The 19,209-nt window shown below is 62.0% G+C and overlaps 1 protein-coding gene across 5 annotated transcripts; it reads right to left on the bottom strand.

The window, feature by feature from the left end:
• Positions 1-201: 201 nt before the first annotated feature.
• On the bottom strand, positions 202-15,635 carry LOC149914048 (kallikrein-14-like). 5 transcript variants are annotated; one of them, XM_090128107.1, is made up of 6 exons: positions 15,467-15,635; positions 12,812-12,864; positions 10,043-10,227; positions 4,834-5,087; positions 1,598-1,734; positions 202-359 (listed from the first exon to the last, which is right to left on the bottom strand). In XM_090128107.1, exons 1-6 carry the CDS (start codon positions 15,528-15,530, stop codon positions 207-209), a joined length of 846 nt encoding a protein of 281 aa, XP_089984233.1. In that variant the 5' UTR covers positions 15,531-15,635; the 3' UTR covers positions 202-206. The 5 variants fall into 5 exon arrangements, with proteins under 5 accessions (XP_089984233.1, XP_089984234.1, XP_089984235.1 ...); XM_090128108.1 differs by having other exon boundaries at positions 10,043-10,271; positions 15,467-15,598; XM_090128109.1 differs by having other exon boundaries at positions 10,043-10,268; positions 15,467-15,598.
• Positions 15,636-19,209: the final 3,574 nt, after the last annotated feature.

The raw sequence follows: 19,209 nt of genomic DNA, 5'->3' as shown, positions 1-19,209 counted from the left end.
TATCTGTGTCCCCCTCCCCCCCAAACTCCCCATCTCCCTCCATCTCCCCTCCCAATATCTGTGTCCCCCCCATCTCCCCCATCTCCCTCCATCTCCCCCATCTCCCCCATCTCCCCCCATCTCCATCTCCCCTCCCTCCATCTCCCCTCCCAATGTCTCTCTTCCCCCTCCCCCCCCCCCCCCGCCCCCCCCCCCCCCCGGCGGCGCTAATTGCTGTCCATGGTGTTGACGATCCAATTAACGTAATTACAGACCCTGGTGTAAACCCCCGGGCGGCCCGGCAGGGCGCAGGTCTGCAGCCCCCACGAAACCAAACCTTGCAGGGTGCCGTTGCACGACAGCGGCCCCCCCGAGTCGCCCTAAAAAAAATGGGGGGGGGGGGGGGGGGGCGTTATGGGGTGGGAGGGGGGGGGGATGTGGGGGGGGGGGTTGGGGGTCGGTGGGAGGAGGGGGGTTGAGGGTGGGAGGTGGGATTCGGGGGGTCTGCACTATTTTTTGGGGGGGGGTCTTTGGGGTTTTGGGGGATGGGGGGGATTTTGGGGTGGGGGGGATTTGGGGTTGGGGATGGGGGTGGAGGGGGGGTCAGCCCTATTTTTGGGGGGGGTTTTGGGGCTGAGTCTTTGGGGTTTGGGGATGGGGGTGGTGGTGGGGTCTGCCCTATTTTGGGGGGGGGGTCTTTGGGGCTGAGTCTTTGGGGTTTGGGGGATGGGGGGGGGATTTGGGGTTTGGGATGGGGGCAGTGGGGGGGTCAGCCCTATTTTGGGGGGGGTCCTTGGGGCTGAGTCTTTGGGGTTTGGGGATGGGGGGGGATTTTGGGGTGGGGGGGGGATTTGGGGGTTGGGGATGGGGGCAGTGGGGGGGTCAGCCCTATTTTGGGGGGGGGTCTTTGGGGTTGGGGGCATTGGGGTTGGGTCAACCCTATTTTGGGGGGGGGTCTTTGGGGCTGAGTTTGGGGTGAGGGGATCCAACCCCATCGATGACGGTAAGGGGGTCGGGGGGGGGATTTGGGGGTTAATTTTAGGGGTGTTGGTGATGAGGGGGGGGTGGGGGGGTGGGATGAGGCCCCCCCCCCCCCCAAATGACCTGGCAGGAGTCGATGCGCTGGTTGTGGACATTTGGGGGGGGGGATATGGGGGGATTTTAGGGGTTGGGGGGACGAGGGGGGGGGTTTTGGGGTGTGGGGGGGATTTGGGGTTGGGGATGGGGCTGGTGGGGGGGGGTCAGCCCTATTTTTGGGGGGGGGTCATTGGGGTTGGGTCTTTGGGGTTTGGGGGGGGATTTTGGGGAGGGGGATTTGGGGTTGGGGATGGGGGTGGTGGTGGGGGGTCAGCCCTATTTTGGTGGGGGGGGAGTCTTTGGGGTTGGGTCTTTGGGGTTTGGGGGATGGGGGGGGGATTTGGGGTTGGGGATGGGGGCAGTGGGGGGGTCAGCCCTATTTTGGGGGGCGGTCTTTGGGGCTGAGTTTGGGGTGAGGGGATCCAACCCCATCGATGACTTTGGTCAGGGGGTCGGGGGGGGGATTTGGGGGTTAATTATAGGGGTGTTGGTGATGAGGGGGGGGTGGGGGGGTGGGATGAGGACCCCCCCCCCAAATGACCTGGCAGGAGTCGATGCGCTGGTTGCGGACCCCCGCGCAGATCATGTTGGGGGTGATGCGACCCGGGTAGGAGCTGCGGCACTGCGAGGGGGGGAACAGCTCCACGTAGGCACAGATCAGCTGCCGGGGCATCGTCACTGGGGGGGGGACGGGGGGGGGGACAGGGGGACATGGGGGGGGGAGATGAGGGGGGTTGGATGTGGGGGGCTGGGGGTGCCAGGGTCCCATCCCTTCCCAGCCTTTCCCAGCTCCCCCGTCACCCCCATGCCCCACCATCAACCCCCAGCCCCCCATCACTCCCCATCCGCTCCATGTTCCTCATTACCCCCCAATCCCCCCCCCCCACCCCCCCATATCCCCATTCCCCACGATCCCCCCCATCCCCCCCACATCCCCCATATCCCCCCATATCCCCCCTATTCCCCGTATCCCCCCATTCTCCCATCCCCCCCATTTCCCCTATATTCCCCATCCCCCCATATCCCCCCAAATCCCCCCATATCCGCATCACCCCCACCACCCCCCCATTACCCCCCATCCCCCCATATCCCCCCATTCTCCATCATCTCCCTCATATACCCCCATCCCCCCCACCACCCCCCCACCCCCCATATCCCCCCATATCCCCATCACCCCCACCACCCCCCCATCACCCCCCATATCCCTCATATACCCCCATCCCCCCAATCCCCCCCATATCCCCCATCACCCCTTTCCCCCCCATCACCCCCCATCACCCCCCCATCACCCCCCATCACCCCCCCATCCCCCCATATCCCCCATCCCCCCATATCCCCCCATTTCCCCCCCATCCCCCCCCATCCCCCCATATCACTCATATCCCCCCATCTCCCCCCATCCCCCCCATTTCCCCCCATCCCCCCATATCCCCCATCCTTCCATCCCCCCATCTCCCCCCATCAGCCCCCATCTCCCCATATCCCCCCCATCACCCCCCACCCCCATATCCCCCATATCCCCCCATCACCCCCCACCCCCCATATCCCCCCATCTCCCCCATCTCCCCATATCCCCCCCATCCCCCCATCCCCCCATCACCCCCCATCCCCCCATATCCCCATCACCCCCCATCTCCCCATCATCCCCAATTCCCCCCATCACCCCCCACACCCCATATCCCCCATCACCCCCCATCACCCCCCATCCCCCCATATCCCTCATATCCCCCCATCTCCCCCCATCCTCCCATCCCCCCCATATCCCCCATCACCCCCCATCCCCCCATCACCCCCCATCTCCCCATATCCGCCCATTTCCCCCCATCATCCCCCGCCCCCCATATCCTCCATCACCCCCCATCACCTCATCACCCCCATCCCCCCATATCCCCCCATATCCCCCCATATCCCCCCATATCCCCCATCCCCCCATATCCTCCCATATCCCCCATGTCCCCATCCCGCCATATCCCCCATCTCCCCCATATCCTCCATCACCCCCCATCACTCCCCATCACCCCCCATTCCCCCATCTCCCCTTATCCCCATCACCCCCCATCACCCCCCACCCCCCATATCCCCCATCGCCCCCCATCACCCCCCATCCCCCCATATCCCCATCTCCCTCATATCCCCCCATCTCCCCCCATCCTCCCATCCCCCCCATTTCCCCCCATCACCCCCCACCCCCATATCCCCCATCACCCCCCATCCGCCCATTTCCCCCCATCACCCCCCACCCCCCATATCCCCCATCACCCCCCATCTCCCCATATCCCCCCATCTCCCCATCACCCCCAATTCCCCCCATCACCCCGCATCACCCCCCATCCCCCCCATCTCTCCCCATCTCCATCTCCCCCATCCCCCCATCTCCCCCTTATCCCCCATCACCCCCCATCCCCCCATATCCCCCCATTTCCCCCCATCACCCCCAATTCCCCCCATCACCCCCCACCCCCCATCCCCCCATATCCCTCATCACCCCCCATCTCCCCATATCCGCCCATTTCCCCCCATCATCCCCCACCCCCCATATCCTCCATCACCCCCCATCACATCATCACCCCCATCCCCCCATATCCCCCATCACCCCCCATCCCCCCATCACCCCCCATCACCATCTCCCCTTTCCCCCTTCTCCCCCTTATCCCCCATCTCCCCCCATCACCCCCCATCACCCCCCATCTCCCCATATCCCCCCATTTCCCCCCATCACCCCCCACCCCCCATATCCTCCATCACCCCCCATCACCCCCCACCTTCCATATCCCCCATCTCCCCCCATCCTCCCACCCCCCCCATTTCCCCCCATCACCCCCCACCCCCATATCCCCCATATCCCTCATCACCCCCCATCACCCCCCACCCCCCATATCCCCCATCACCCCCCATCCCCCCCATCTCCCCCCATCTCCATCTCCCCCATCCCCCCATCTCCCCCTTATCCCCCATCACCCCCCATCCCCCCATCACCCCCCATCTCCCCATATCCCCCCATCTCCCCCCATCCTCCCATCCCCCCCATATCCCCCATTACCCCCCATCCCCCCATCACCCCCCATCTCCCCATATCCCCCCATTTCCCCCCATCAACCCCCACCCCCCATATCCTCCATCACCCCCCATCACCTCATCACCCCCATCCCCCCATATCCCCCCATATCCCCCCATATCCCCCCATATCCCCCCATATCCCCCCATATCCCCCATCCCCCCATATCCTCCCATATCCCCCATGTCCCCATCCCGCCATATCCCCCATCTCCCCCATATCCTCCATCACCCCCCATCACTCCCCATCACCCCCCATTCCCCCATCTCCCCTTATCCCCATCACCCCCCACCCCCCATATCCCCCATCGCCCCCCATCACCCCCCATCCCCCCATATCCCCATCTCCCCCCATCACCCCCCATATCCCCCATCCCCCCATATCCCTCATATCCCCCCATCTCCCCCCATCCTCCCATCCCCCCCATTTCCCCCCATCACCCCCCACCCCCATATCCCCCATATCCCTAATCACCCCCCATCTCCCCATATCCCCCCTATCCCCCCATCACCCCCCATCCCCCCATCACCCCCCATCTCCCCATATCCGCCCATTTCCCCCCATCACCCCCCACCCCCCCATATCCCCCATCACCCCCCATCTCCCCATATCCCCCTATCTCCCCATCACCCCCAATTCCCCCCATATCCCCATCCCCCCATTTCCTCCCATCACCCCATCACCCCCACCCCCCCAATTCCCCCCCCCCGCCCCCCCCTCACCCTGCGGCGTGGTGACGGTCCCCCACCCCGACACCAGACAGGTGGTTCCGGGGGTGGCGCAGGAGGTGGGCAGGGGGAGGGGTCTGACGGCCCGGTTCAACCGAACCGGTCGGTCCAATTTGAGCAGCATCAGGTCGTTGTCCAACGTGCGGGGATCGAAAGCCGGGTGGCGGATGGCGGCGATGGCGCGGCGCTGCTGCTCCGTGCCTTCCGGGCGCCGGAGGTCGTTCTCACCCAGCCGGAGCTGCAGGTTTCTGAGGGGGGGGGAGGTGATGGGGGGGGGATATGGGGGGGTGGGGGGTGATGGGGGGGGTGTGGGGATTGGGGGGATGGGGGGATGGGGGGGATATGGGGGGTGATGGGTGGATGGGGATATGGGGAGATGGGGGGTGATGGGGGGATGGGGGGTGATGGGGTGATGGGGGGAGATGGGGGGTGATGGGGTGATGGGGGGAGATGCGGGGATATGGGGGGATTGGGGGGATGGGGGGCTATGGGAGGATGGGGGGTGATGGGGAGATGGGGGGGATATGGGGAGATGGGGGGTGATGGGGGGTGATGGGGTGATGGGGGGACATGGGGGGATGGGGGGGGATGTGGAGATGGGGATATGGGGGGTGATGGGGGATATGGGGAGATGGGGGGTGATGGGGGGATATGGGGGGATGGGAGAGATTGGGGGGATGGGGGGTGATGGGGAGATGGGGGGACATGGGGGGATATGGGGGCATGGGGGGTGATGGGGGCAGATGGGGGGGATATGGGGAGATGGGGGGTGATGGGGATATGGGGAGATGGGGGGTGATGGGGGGATGGGGGGATATGGGGGGATATGGGGGGGATATGGGGGGATGGGGGGATGGGGGGACATGGGGGGATATGGGGGGGATATGGGGGGATGGGGGTTCTCACCCAGCCGGAGCTGCAGGTTTCTGAGGGGGGGGGAGGTGATGGGGGGGGGGATATGGGGGGTGATGGGGGGATATGGGGGGATGGGGGTGATGGGGGGGTGGGGGGAGATGGGGGGAGATGAGATGGGGGTATTGCGGGGATGGGGGGATTGGGGGGATGGGGGGACATGGGGGGGTGGGGAGTGATGGGGGGATTGGGGGGAGATGGGGGGTGATGGGGGGATATGGGGGGATATGGGGGGATTGGGTGGATTGGGGGGATGGGGGGTGATGGGGTGATGGGGGCTGATGGGGGGATAGGGGGGATATGGGGTGATGGGGAGAGATGGGGGGATATGGGGGGATGGGGGTTCTCACCCAGCCGGAGCTGCAGGTTTCTGAGGGGGGGGGAGGTGATTGGGGGGGGATATGGGGGGGTGGGGGTGATGGGGGGGTGTGGGGATTGGGGGGATGGGGGGGTGGGGGGAGATGGGGGGAGATGGGGGGAGATGAGATGGGGGTATTGCGGGGATGGGGGGACATGGGGGGGTGGGGAGTGATGGGGGCATTGGGGGGAGATGGGGGGTGATGGGGGGATATGGGGGGATTGGGTGGATTGGGGGGATGGGGGGTGATGGGGTGATGGGGGGTGATGGGGGGATATGGGGGGATTGGGGGCATGGGGGTTCTCACCCAGCCAGAGCTGCAGGTTTCTGAGGGGGGGGAGGTGATTGGGGGGGGATATGGGGGGGTGGGGGGAAATGGGGGGATGGGGGGATGGGGGGGATATGGGGGGTGATGGGGGGATGGGGATATGGGGAGATGGGGGGTGATGGGGTGATGGGGGGAGATGGGGGGATATGGGGAGATGGGGGATATGGGGGGATGGGGGGGGATGGGGGGATGGGGATATGGGGGGTGATGGGGGATATGGGGGGATGGGGGGTGGGGGGAAATGGGGGGATGGGGATATGGGGGGATTGGGGGTGATGGGGGGATTGGGTGGATTGGGGGGATGGGGGGTGATGGGGTGATGGGGGGTGATGGGGTGATGGGGGGATATGGGGGGATTGGGGGCATGGGGGTTCTCACCCAGCCGGAGCTGCAGGTTTCTGAGGGGGGGGGAGGTGATTGGGGGGGGATATGGGGGGGTGGGGGTGATGGGGGGTGATGGGGGGATGGGGGGGATATGGGGAGATGGGGGGTGATGGGGGATATGGGGGGGTGGGGGGGGATGTGGGGATGGGGATATGGGGGGTGATGGGGGATATGGGGAGATGGGGGGTGATGGGGGATGGGGGTGATGGGGGGATAGGGGGGAGATGGGGAGATGGGGGACATGGGGGGATGGGGGGGGATGTGGAGATGGGGATATGGGGGGTGATGGGGGATATGGGGAGATGGGGGGTGATGGGGGATGGGGGTGATGGGGGGATAGGGGGGATATGGGGAGATGGGGGATATGGGGGGATGGGGGGGGATGTGGGGATGGGGATATGGGGGGTGATGGGGTGATGGGGGCAGATGGGGGGTGATGGGGGGTGATGGAGGGATATGGGGGATATGGGGAGGTGGGGGGTGATGGGGGGATAGGGGGGATTGGGGGGATGGGGTGATGGGGGCAGATGGGGGGTGATGGGGGGATGGGGGGATATGGGGAGATGGGGGGTGATGGGGATATGGGGTGATGGGGATATGGGGAGATGGGGGGTGATGGGGGGTGACGGGGATATGGGGGGACATGGGGGGACATGGGGATGGGGGGGATATGGGGGGTGATGGGGTGATGGTGGGAGATGGGGGGATATGGGGGGGTGGGGGGTGATGGGGGGTGATGGGGGGATGGGGATATGGGGGGATGGGGGGTGATGGGGGGATATGGGGGTTGGGGGGTGATGGGGGGATGGGGGGGATATGGGGGGATGGGGGTTCTCACCCAGCCGGAGCTGCAGGTTTCTGAGAGGGGGGGGAGATGGGTGGTGATGGGGGGGTGGGGGGGATATGGGGGGACATGGGGGGATATGGGGGGATGGAGAGATGAGGGGATGAGGGATATGGGGGGATGGGGTTGATGGGGGGCTGGGAGGATGAGGACATGGGGGGGACGGGTGGATGGGGCGACACCAACCCCTCCCCAGCCCCCCACCCCCCGTATCTCCCCATATACCCCATCCCTCCCACCCCCCCAACCTCCCCCCACCCCCCCATGACCCCCCCACCCTGCCAGACCCCCCCACCCCCTGACCCCCCCCCCACCTCTGCAGGCAGTGCCCAGCAGTCAGCACCCTCCCACCCCCAATACCCCCCATATCTCCCCATTCCCCCCCACCCCCCAACCCCCCCTACCCCCCATGACCCCCCCACCCCCTGAACCCCCCAACCCCCCCCCACCTCTGCAGGCAGTGCCCAGCAGTCAGCAGCCCCCCACCCCCAATACCCCCTATATCTCCCCATCCCCCCCCATTCCCCCAACCTCCCCCCACCCCCCCATGACCCCCCCACCTTGCCAGACCCCCCCACCCCCCCGACCCCCCCCCACCTTTGCAGGCAGTGCCCAGCAGTCAGCACCCCCCCACCCCCATATCCCCCCCATATCCCCCCCCCAATACCCCCCCATATCTCCCCATTCCCCCCCATCCCCCCAACCTCCCCCCACCCCCCCAATCACCCCCCCTCCCCGGACCCCCTGACCCCCCCCCACCTCTGCAGGCAGTGCCCAGCAGTCAGCACCCCCCAGCCCCAATACCCCCTATATCTCCCCATATCCCCCACTCTCCCCACCCCCCAAGCTCCCCCCACCCCCCCATGACCCCCCCACCCCACAGACCCCCCCACCCCCCCACATCTGCAGGCAGTGCCCAGCAGTCAGCACCCCCCACCCCCAATACCCCCCCATATCCCCCCATATACCCCATTCTCCCCATTCCCCCCCACCCCCCATGACCCCCCCACCCTGCCGGACCCCCCCACCCCCCCGACTCCCCCCCACCTCTGCAGGCAGTGCCCAGCAGTCAGCACCCCCCCAACCCCAATACCCCCCATATCCCCCCATATCCCCCATCCTCCCCATTCCCCCCCACCCCTCCAACCTCCCCCCACCCCTGCATGACCCCCCCACCCTGCCAGACCCCCCCACCCCCTGACCCCCCCCCCACCTCTGCAGGCAGTGCCCAGCAGTGAGCACCCCCACACCCCCATATCCCCCATCCCCCCCCCACCCCAAATACCCCCCCATATCCCCCCATTCCCCCCCACCCCCCATGACCCCCCCACCCTGCCAGACCCCCCCACCCCCCCGACCCCCCCCCACCTCTGCAGGCAGTGCCCAGCAGTCAGCACCCCCCCCACCCCCAATACCCCCCCATATCTCCCCATATCCCCCACTCTCCCCACCCCCCAACCTCCCCCCACCCCCCCATGACCCCCCCACCCTGTCGGACCCCCCCACCCCCTGACCCCCCCCACCTCTGCAGGCAGTGCCCGGCAGTGAGCACCCACTGGGGGCGCAGCAGGACCCCCCCATATCTCCCCATTCCCCCTCACCCCCAATGCCTCCCCATACCCCCCCCCACCCCCCATGACCCCCCCACCCCACAGACCCCCCCACCCCCCCCACATTTGCAGGCAGTGCCCAGCAGTCAGCACCCCCCCAACCCCAATACCCCCCATATCTCCCCATATCCCCCCATTCCCCCCCACCCCCCATGACCCCCCCACCCTGCCAGACCCCCCCACCCCCCCGACCCCCCCCCACCTCTGCAGGCAGTGCCCAGCAGTCAGCACCCCCCCATCCCCAATACCCCCCATATCCCCCCATTCCCCCCCACCCCATATAACCCCCCCACCCCCCCGGACCCCCCCACCCCCTGACCCCCCGAGCTCCCCCACCTCTGCAGGCAGTGCCCGGCAGTCAGCACCCCCCCAACCCCAATACCCCCCATATCTCCCCATATCCCCCCATTCCCCCCCACCCCCCCATGACCCCCCCACCCTGCCAGACCCCCCCACCCCCCCGACCCCCCCCCACCTCTGCAGGCAGTGCCCAGCAGTCAGCACCCCCCCACCCCCATATCCCTCATCCCCCCCCAACCCCAATACCCCCCCATATCTCCCCATTCCCCCCCACCCCCCCATGACCCCCCCACCCTGTCGGACCCCCCCACCCCCCCAACCCCCCCCACCTCTGCAGGCAGTGCCCGGCAGTCAGCACCCCCCCAACCCCAATACCCCCCATATCCCCCCATATCCCCCCATTCCCCCCCACCCCACATGACCCCCCCAGCCTGCCAGAGCCCCCCACCCCCCCAAACCCCCCCCACCTCTGCAGGCAGTGCCCGGCAGTCAGCACCCACTGGGGGCGCAGCAGGACCCCCCCGCAGCGCACGGGCTGGAAGATGTAGGCCTGCCAGGGCTGCGAGTTGGGCACGCAGGGGTAACCGCCGATGATCCGGTCGTCGTCCCCCTCCTCAACGACCCCCGTGGGGCTGCAGGACCCCCCCGGAGCCTGGGGGCAAGGATTGGGGGGAACGGCCCCCCCGCGGGATGCTGCTGTGTGGGGGGAAGGACGGGGGGGGGGGGGGGAAATGGGGAGTTTTTAGCGTTATCCTATAAGGGTGTGGGTCTGAAAATGGGCGCTGATCCTATAAGGATGGGGGTGCTAAAATGGGACCTTGATCCCATAAGGATGGGGGTCTGAAAATGGGACCTTGGTCCTATAAGGATGGGGGTCCGAAATGGGACCTTGATCCTATAGGGATGGGGGTCCGAAAATGGGACCTTGATCCCATAAGGTTGTGGGTCCGAAAATGGGGCCTTGATCCTATAAGGATGGGGGTCCGAAAATGGGGCCTTGATCCTATAGGGATGGGGGTCCGAAAATGGGACCTTGATCCTATAAGGATGTGGGTCTGAAAATGGGGCCTTGATCCTATAAGGATGTGGGTCTGAAAATGGGGCCTTGATCCCATAAGGATGTGGGTACGAAAATGGGCCCTTGATCCTATAGGGATGGGGGTCCTAAAATGGGTTCTTGATCCCATAAGGGTGTGGGAACTAAAATGGGCCTTCGATCCCATAAGGATGTGGGTCCTAAAATGGGCTCTTGATCCTATAAGGATGGGGGTCCGAAATGGGACCTTGATCCCATAAGGATGGGGGTCTGAAAATGGGACCTTGATCCTATAAGGATGGAAGTCCTAAAATGGGACCTTGATCCCATAAGGATGGGGGTCCGAAAATGGGACCTTGATCCTATAAGGATGGGGGTCCGAAAATGGGCCCTTGATCCTATAGGGATGGGGGTCCTAAAATGGGGCCTTGATCCTATAAGGATGGGGGTCCGAAAATGGGACCTTGATCCTATAAGGGTGTGGGTCCTAAAATGGGCACTGATCCTATAAGGATGTGGGTCCGAAAATGGGACCTTGATCCTATAAGGATGGAAGTCCTAAAATGGGACCTTGATCCCATAAGGATGGGGGTCCGAAAATGGGACCTTGATCCTATAAGGATGGGGGTCCGAAAATGGGCCCTTGATCCTATAGGGATGGGGGTCCTAAAATGGGGCCTTGATCCTATAAGGATGGGGGTCCGAAAATGGGACCTTGATCCTATAAGGATGGGGGTCCGAAAATGGGCCCTTGATCCTATAGGGATGGGAGTCCTAAAATGGGGCCTTGATCCTATAAGGATGGGGGTCCGAAAATGGGACCTTGATCCTATAAGGATGGGGGTCCGAAAATGGGACCTTGATCCTATAGGGATGGGGGTCCGAAAATGGGACCTTGATCCTATAAGGATGGGGGTCCGAAAATGGGGCCTTGATCCTATAGGGATGGGGGTCCGAAAATGGGACCTTGATCCTATAAGGATGTGGGTCTGAAAATGGGCCCTTGATCCTATAGGGATGGGGGTCCTAAAATGGGTTCTTGATCCCATAAGGGTGTGGGAACTAAAATGGGCCTTCGATCCCATAAGGATGTGGGTCCTAAAATGGGCTCTTGATCCTATAGGGATGTGGGTCCTAAAATGGGCCCTCGATCCCATAAGGATTGGAGGATATGGGGTCAATTGTGGGATGTGGGATCATAGGGGGGATATGGGGTCAATAGGGGGGATATGCGGGGGATGTGGGGTTAATGGGGGGATATGGGAGGATATGGGGTCAACGGGGGGATATGGGGGGATATGGGGTCAACGGGGGGATATGGGAGGATATGGGGTCAATGGGGGGATATGGGGGGATATGGGGTCATTGGGGGACGATATGGGGATATGGGAGGGATATGGGGTCAATGGGGGGGATATGGGGAGGATATGGGGGGATATGGGGTCAGTGGGGGAGGGACATGGGGGAAGATATGGGGGGATATGGGGATATGGGGTTAATGGGGGGATATGGGGGGATATGGGGTCAATGCGGGGGATATGGGGTCAATGGGGGAATATGGGGTCAATGGGGGGATATGGGGTTAATGGGAGGATATGGGGTTAATGGGAGGATATGGGGGGATATGGGATCAATGGGGGGATATGGGGTTAATGGGGGGATATGGGGGGATATGGGATCAATGGGGGGATATGGGGTCAATGCGGGGGATATGGGGTCAATGGGGGGGGATATGGGTCAATGGGGGGATATGGGGTCAATGGGGGGGGATATGGGTCAATGGGGGGATATGGGGTCAATGGGGGGGATGTGGAGTCAATGGGGGGATATGGGGTTAATGGGAGGATATGGGGGGATATGGGGTCATTGGGGGAGGATATGGGAATATGGAGGGATATGGGGTCAATGCGGGGGATATGGGAATATGGAGGGATATGGGGTTAATGGGAGGATATGGGGGGATATGGGGTCAATAGGGGGGGATATGGGGTCAATGGGGGGGATATGGGGATATGGGGGGATATGGGGTCAATGGGGGGGATATGGGGATATGGGGGGGATATGGGGTCATTGGGGGAGGATATGGGGGGATATGGGGGGCAATATGGGGTCAATGGGGGGGGATATGGGGATATGGGGGGATATGGGGTCAAGGGGGAGGATGTGGGGGGATATGGGGGGATGTGGGGCCGCGCCGTACCCCCGAGCAGGAGGAGGAGGAGGAGCGCTGTGATGCCCAGCAGCTGCATTGCCCTGAGGAGGGCAGGGAGAGGGTCGGGAGGCGTCCGTCCATCTCTCCTCCCTTCCTCCCCGTCCGTCCCTCCGTCCGTCCTTCCGTCCTTCCTCCTCACTCTGTCTGTCCTCCTTCCATCTCTCCTCACCCTCCTCCTTCCGTCTCCCCCTCCATCCCTCGTCCATCTCCCCCTCCATCCCTCATCCATCTCCCCCTCCATCCCTCATCCATCTCCCCCTCCGTCCTCCATCTCCCTCCCACCCTTCCTCTGCCTCTCCTTCCCTCCTCCCTCCCTCCCCCATCGGTTTCCCCCTCCGTCCTCCATCTCCCATCTCCCTCCCTGTCCTCCGCCTCCCTCCCCCCAACCCCCTCCCATCCCTCGTCCATTCACCCCCCCGCCCTCCCTCCCCCCATCCTCCCTTCAGCACTTCCCACCCTCCATCTCCCTCTTCCCATCTCCCCTTCCATCCCTCCTCCATCTCCCCTTCCGCTTCTCTCCCTCCCTCTCCCATTCCTCATCCTTATCTCCTTCCATCCCCCATCTCTCCATCCATTCTCCCCCTCCATCCTCCATCCATCTCTCCTTCCCTCTCCCCTTCCACCCCTCATCCCTCTCTCCCTCCATCCTCCATCCATCTCTCTCCCATCCCTCCATCCTTCCTGTCTTTCACCCCATCCTCCCTCCCTCCATCCTCCATCAGTCTCCCCTCCCATCCTCCAGCTCAGCCTACATCTCCCTCCCTCCCTCCTTCCCTCCCTCCCTCCCTCCCTCCATGTCTCCTTCCATCCTCAATCTTACCCCCCATCTCCTTCCCTCCTCCTTCCATCTCTCCATCTGTCCTCCTTCCTTCCATCTCCCTTCCATCCTCCATCTCCCGCTCCTCCCTCCCTTCTCCCTTCTATCCTCCACTCCATCTCCCCCTCCTCCCTCTCTCACTTCCTTCTCCCTTCCTCCCTCCATCTCCCTTCCATCTCCTCTCCTTCCTCCCTCCATCTCCCTTCCATCTCCTTTCCATCTTCTCTCCTCCTCCCTCCATCTTCCCTCCATCTTCCCCCTCCTCCATCTCCCTCATCTCCCCTCCCTCCCTCCACCTCCCTTCCATCTCCCTTCCATCCCCCTTCCATCCTCCATCTCCCCTCCTCCCTCCTCCATCTCCCTTCCATCTTCCCTCCTCCCTCTCTCCATCTCCCTATCTCCCTTCTTTCCCTCCATCTCCCACCTTCCCTCCTCCTTCCTCCATCTTCCCCTATCTCCCCCCTCCTCCATCTCCCCCATCTCCCCTCCCTCCTTCCCTCTCTCCCCATCTCCCCTCCCTTCTTCCTCCATCTCCCCCATCTCCCCTCTGCCCCTTCCCCCATCTCACCCATCTCCCCTCCCTCCCTTCCATCCCCCTTCCATCCTCCATCTCCCCTCCTCCTCCTCCCTCCTCCATCTCCCTTCCACCTTCCCTCCTTCCTCCATCTCCCCCCCTCCTCCATCTCCCCCATCTCCCCTCCCTCCCTCTCTCCATCTCCCCTCCCTTCTTCCTCCATCTTCCCCATCTCCCCTCCCTCTCTCCTCCCATCTCCCTCCATCTCCCTTCCATCCTCCATCTCCCCTCCTCCTCCTCCCTCCTCCCTCCTCCATCTCCCTTCCACCTTCCCTCCTCCTTCCTCCACCTCCCCCATCTCCCCTCCCTCCTTCCCTCTCTCCATCTCCCCTCCCTTCTTCCTCCATCTCCCCATCTCTCCTCCCTCCCTCCATCTCCCTTCCATCTTCCATCTCCCCTCCTCCTCCCTTCTCCATCTCTCTTCCACCTTCCCTCCTCCTTCCTCCATCTCCCCATCTCCCCTCCCTTCCTCCATCTCCCTTCCATCCTCCATCTCCCCTCCTCCTTTCTCCTTTCTCCTCCATCTCCCTTCCATCTCCCTCTCCTTCCTCCATCCATCTCCCTTCCATCTCCCCCTCCCTCCCTCCTCCATCTCCCTTCCATCCTCCATCTCCCCTTCTTCCATCTCCCTTCCACCTTCCCTCCTCCTTCCTCCATCTTCCCCCCATCTCCCCCTCCTTCCCTCTCCCCATCTCCCCTCCTTCCTTCCTCCATCTCCCCCTCTCCTCCCCTTCCCCATCTCCCTTTCCTCCCTCCATCTTCCTTCCATCTCCCCCTCTCCCCTCCCTCCTTCCTCTATCTCCCCCATCTCCCTCCTCCTCCATCTCCCCTCCTTCCCTCTCCATCTCCCCTCCCTTCTTCCTCCATCTCCCCCATCTCCTCTCCCTCCCTCCCCATCTCCCCCATCTCCCCTCCCTTCCATCCTCCATCTTCCCCTCCCCCCCTCCTCCATCTCCCCCCTCCCCTCCCTCCTTCCTCCATCTCCCCCATCTTCCCTCCTCTTCCTCCATCTCCCCCATCTCCCCCCCCTCCATCTCCCCCCTCCCCTCCCTCCTTCCTCCATCTCCCCCATCTCCCCCCTTCCCTCTCCCCTCCTCCCCCTCCATCTCCCCCATCTCCCCTCCCTTCCATCCTCCATCTTCCCCTCCCCCCCTCCTCCCCTCCCTCCTTCCTCCATCTCCCCCAACTTCCCTCCTCTTCCTCCATCTCCCCCATCTCCCCCCTCCTCCATCTCCCCCCCCCCCCCCGTTACCCTTCCCCACTTCAGTCCCCGCTCCTTTGGCTGCCGTCTGTAGGGCGGATCGGGGCGGCCCCATTTTTGTTCCCGAATCGGGAGGGGCCCCAAAACGCCCCACCCCAAAGCCGGGGGGCAGGGAGGGGATTTGGGATTTGGGATTTGGGATTTGGGGGGGGGTGTGGAAATCGGGGGGTGGGGTTATGGGGTTATGGAGGTGTGGAGATGGGGTGTGGGGTTATGGGGTTATGGGAATATGGGGTTATGGGGATATGGGGTCATGGGAATATAAGGATATGGGGTTATGGGGTCATGGGAATATGGAAATATGGGGATATGGGGTTATGGGGTTATGGGGTCATGGGAATATGGAAATATGGGGATATGGGGTTATGGGGTTATCGAAGTATGGGGATATGGGGTTACGGGGTTATGGGGTGTGTGATAAGGGAATATGGGGATATGGGGTTATGGGAATATGGGGTTATGGGATTATTGGGTTATGGGGTTATGGGGTGTGGGATATGGGAATATGGGGTTATGGGGTTATGGGAATATGGGGTTTTGGGTTATGGGAATATGGGAATATGGGAATATGGGAATATGGGGTTATGGGAATATGGGGTTATGGGGTTATGGGGTGTGGGGTTATGGGGTTATGGGAATATGGGGTGTGGGGTTATGGGGTTATGGGGTGTGGGATATGGGGTGTGGAGTTATGGGGCTATGGGAATATGGGCTGTGGGATTATGGGGTGTGGGATATGGGGATATGGGGTGTGGGATATGAGGATATGGGGTTATGTGGTGTGGGATATGGAGTGTGGGGTTATGGAGTCATGGGAATATGGGGATATGGGGTTATGGGGTTATGGGGTCATGGGAATATGGAAATATGGGGATATGGGGTTATGGGGTTATGGGGTCATGGGAATATGGAAATATGGGGATATGGGGTTATCGAAGTATGGGGATATGGGGTTACGGGGTTATGGGGTGTGTGATAAGGGAATATGGGGACATGGGGTTATGGGAATATGGGGTTATGGGATTATTGGGTTATGGGGTTATGGGGTGTGGGATATGGGAATATGGGGATATGGGGTTATGCGATGTGGGATATGGGGTGTGGGGTTATGGGGTTGTGGGGTTATGGGGTGTGAGATAAGGGGATATGGGATGTGGGGTTATGGGAATATGGGGTTATGGGGATATGGGAATATGGGATTATGGGGTCATGGGAATATGGGGATATGGGGTTATGGGGTCATGGGAATATGGAAATATAGGGATATAGGGCTATGGGGTGTGAGATAAGGGGTTATGGGGTGTGGGGTTATGGGAATATGGGGTTATGCGGTTATGGGGTGTGGGATAAGGGGATATGGGGTGTGGGGTTATGGGGTTGTGGGAATATGGGGTTATGGGGTTATGGGATGTGGGATATGGGGATATGGGGTGTGGGATATGGGAATATGGGGTGTGGGGTTATGGGAATATGGGGATATGGGGTTTGGGGTTATGGGATATGGGGTTTTGGGTTGTGGGCTATGGGGTGATGGGGTTATGGGGTTTGGGATGCGGGTTATGGGGTGTGCGGTTATGGGATATGGGGTGATGGGATATGGGGTATGTGGTTATGGCTTTATGGGATACGGGGTTATGGGATTGTAGGCTGTGGGGTGTGGGGTATGGGGTTATGGGGTGTGGGGTTGTGGGGTTGTGGGGTTTGGGGTTGTGGGGCTTGGGGCTGTGGGCTATGGGGTGATGGGGTTGTGGGGTTATGGGATATGGGGTTGTGGGTTATGGGGTGTGCGCTTATGGGGTTGTGGGGTTTGTGGTTGTGGGGTTATGGGGTTTGGGGCTGTGTCTACGGGGTGATGCGGTTGTGGGGTTATGGGATATGGGGTTGAAGGCTATGGGATGTGGGATATGGGGTTGTGGGTTATGGGGTGTGCGTTTATGGGGTTGTGGGGTTGTGGGGTGTGAGGTTGTGGGGTTGTGGGGTTTGGGGTTGTGGGGTTATGGGATTTGGGGCTGTGGGGTTATGGGCTGTGAGGTTATGGGATATGGGGTTGTGGGTTATGGGGTTGTGGGTTATGGGGTGCGTTTATGGGGTTGTGGGGTTGTGGGGTGCGTTTATGGGGTTGTGGGGTGTGTGGTTGTGGGGTTATGGGGTTTGGGGCTGTGGGTTATGGGGTTGTTGGTTATGGGGTGCGTTTATGGGGTTGTGGGGTTGTGGGGTGTGAGGTTATGGGATATGGGGTTGTGGGATATGGGGTTGTGGGATATGGGGTGCGTTTATGGGGTTGTGGGGTTGTGGGATAAGGGATATGGGTTATGGGGTGCGTTTACGGGGTTGTGGGGTTGTGGGGTGTGTGGTTGTGGGGTTATGGGGTTTGGGGCGCTCCCAGTCCCTCCCAGTTCCCCCCCCCCGTCAGACTGGCCTTGCCGGCCCCATCCCAGCCCCACGGCTGCCGCCCCGCTTCCCCTGCGGCCTCATTAACGGCCCTAATTAATCGTTACCCGCCCCCATTAATCACCGACGCGGGCGGAGCTGCGCCCCACCCCAAACCGACGCGGCCCCATAAAGAAGTGCTGGGACCCCGTATGGGGCTGGGGGGGGGTCCTATATGGGGGATTCTGACCCCATAAGGGGAGTTTGATCCTATATGGGGGATTCTGACCCCATAAGAGGAGTTTGATCCCATATGGGGGATTCTGACCCCATAAGGGGAGCTTGATCCTATACGGGGGATTCTGACCCCATATGGGGGGGTTGGATCCTATATGGGGGATTCTGACCCTATATACGGGATTCTGACCCCATAAGGGGAGTTTGATCCTATATGGGGGATTCTGACCCTATATGGAGGATTCTGACCCCATAAGAGGAGTTAGATCCTATATGGGGCATTCTGACCCTATATGGGAGGCTGGACCCTATATGGGGGATTCGGACCCTATATGGGGGGGGTTGGATCCTATATGGAGGATTCTGACCCTATATGGGGGGGTTGGACCCTATATGGGGGATTCTGACCCTATATGGGGGGGCTGGACCCTATATGGGGGATTCTGACCCCATAAGAGGAGTTTGATCCTATATGGGGGATTCTGACCCCGTATGGGGGGGTTGGATCCTATATGGAGCATTCTGACCCTATATGGGGGGGTTGGATCCTATACGGGGGATTCTGACCCCATAAGAAAAGTTTGATCCCATATGGGGGATTCTGACCCCATAAGAGGAGTTTGATCCTATATGAGGGATTCTGACCCCATATGGGGGGGTTGGATCCTATATGGGGGATTCTGACCCCATATGGGGGGGGCTGGACCCTATATGGGGGATTCTGCCCCTATATGGAGGAATTGGATCCTATATGGAGCATTCTGACCCTATATGGGGGGGTTGGATTCTATATGGGGGATTCTGACCCCATATGGGGTGGTTGGAAGCTATATGGGGGATTTGGACCCTATATGGGGTGACTGGATCCTCTATGGGGGATTTTGCTCCTATATGGGATATTTTGACCCCATTGGAGTACTTTGACCCCATTTGGGGTGTATGGACCCTATATGGGGTATTCTGACCCCATTTGGGGGATTTGAACCCTATAGGGGGGATTTTGACCCCATATGGGGTGCTTGGAACCTATATGGGATATTTAGACCCCATTTAGGGGATCTGGAACCTCTATGGGGTATTTCGACCCCATTTGGGGTGGTTTGGACCCCATTTGGGGAATTTGGACC

This window comes from Phasianus colchicus, chromosome 32 (genome assembly GCF_987193195.1).
Source record: "Phasianus colchicus chromosome 32, bPhaCol1.hap1.1, whole genome shotgun sequence".
NCBI lineage: Eukaryota > Metazoa > Chordata > Aves > Galliformes > Phasianidae > Phasianus > Phasianus colchicus.
The sequence above is the reverse complement of the archived record's forward strand: the minus strand, read 5'-3'. Positions and strand labels throughout refer to the sequence as shown.

Bases quoted from the DNA above. Each gene is read 5' to 3' on its own strand.
- LOC149914048 (XM_090128105.1), bottom strand. From the start codon at position 13,064: ATGGAGGGGGAGATGGATGAGGGATGGAGGGGGAGATGGACGAGGGAT. The intron at 10,272-12,811 runs GTACGGCGCGGC...CCCCCCACACAG, and splicing joins CCTCCTCCTCCTGCTCGGGG to CAGCATCCCGCGGGGGGGCC. The intron at 5,088-10,042 runs GTGGGGGGGGTT...CCCCCCCCTCAG, and splicing joins GCCGGGCACTGCCTGCAGAG to AAACCTGCAGCTCCGGCTGG.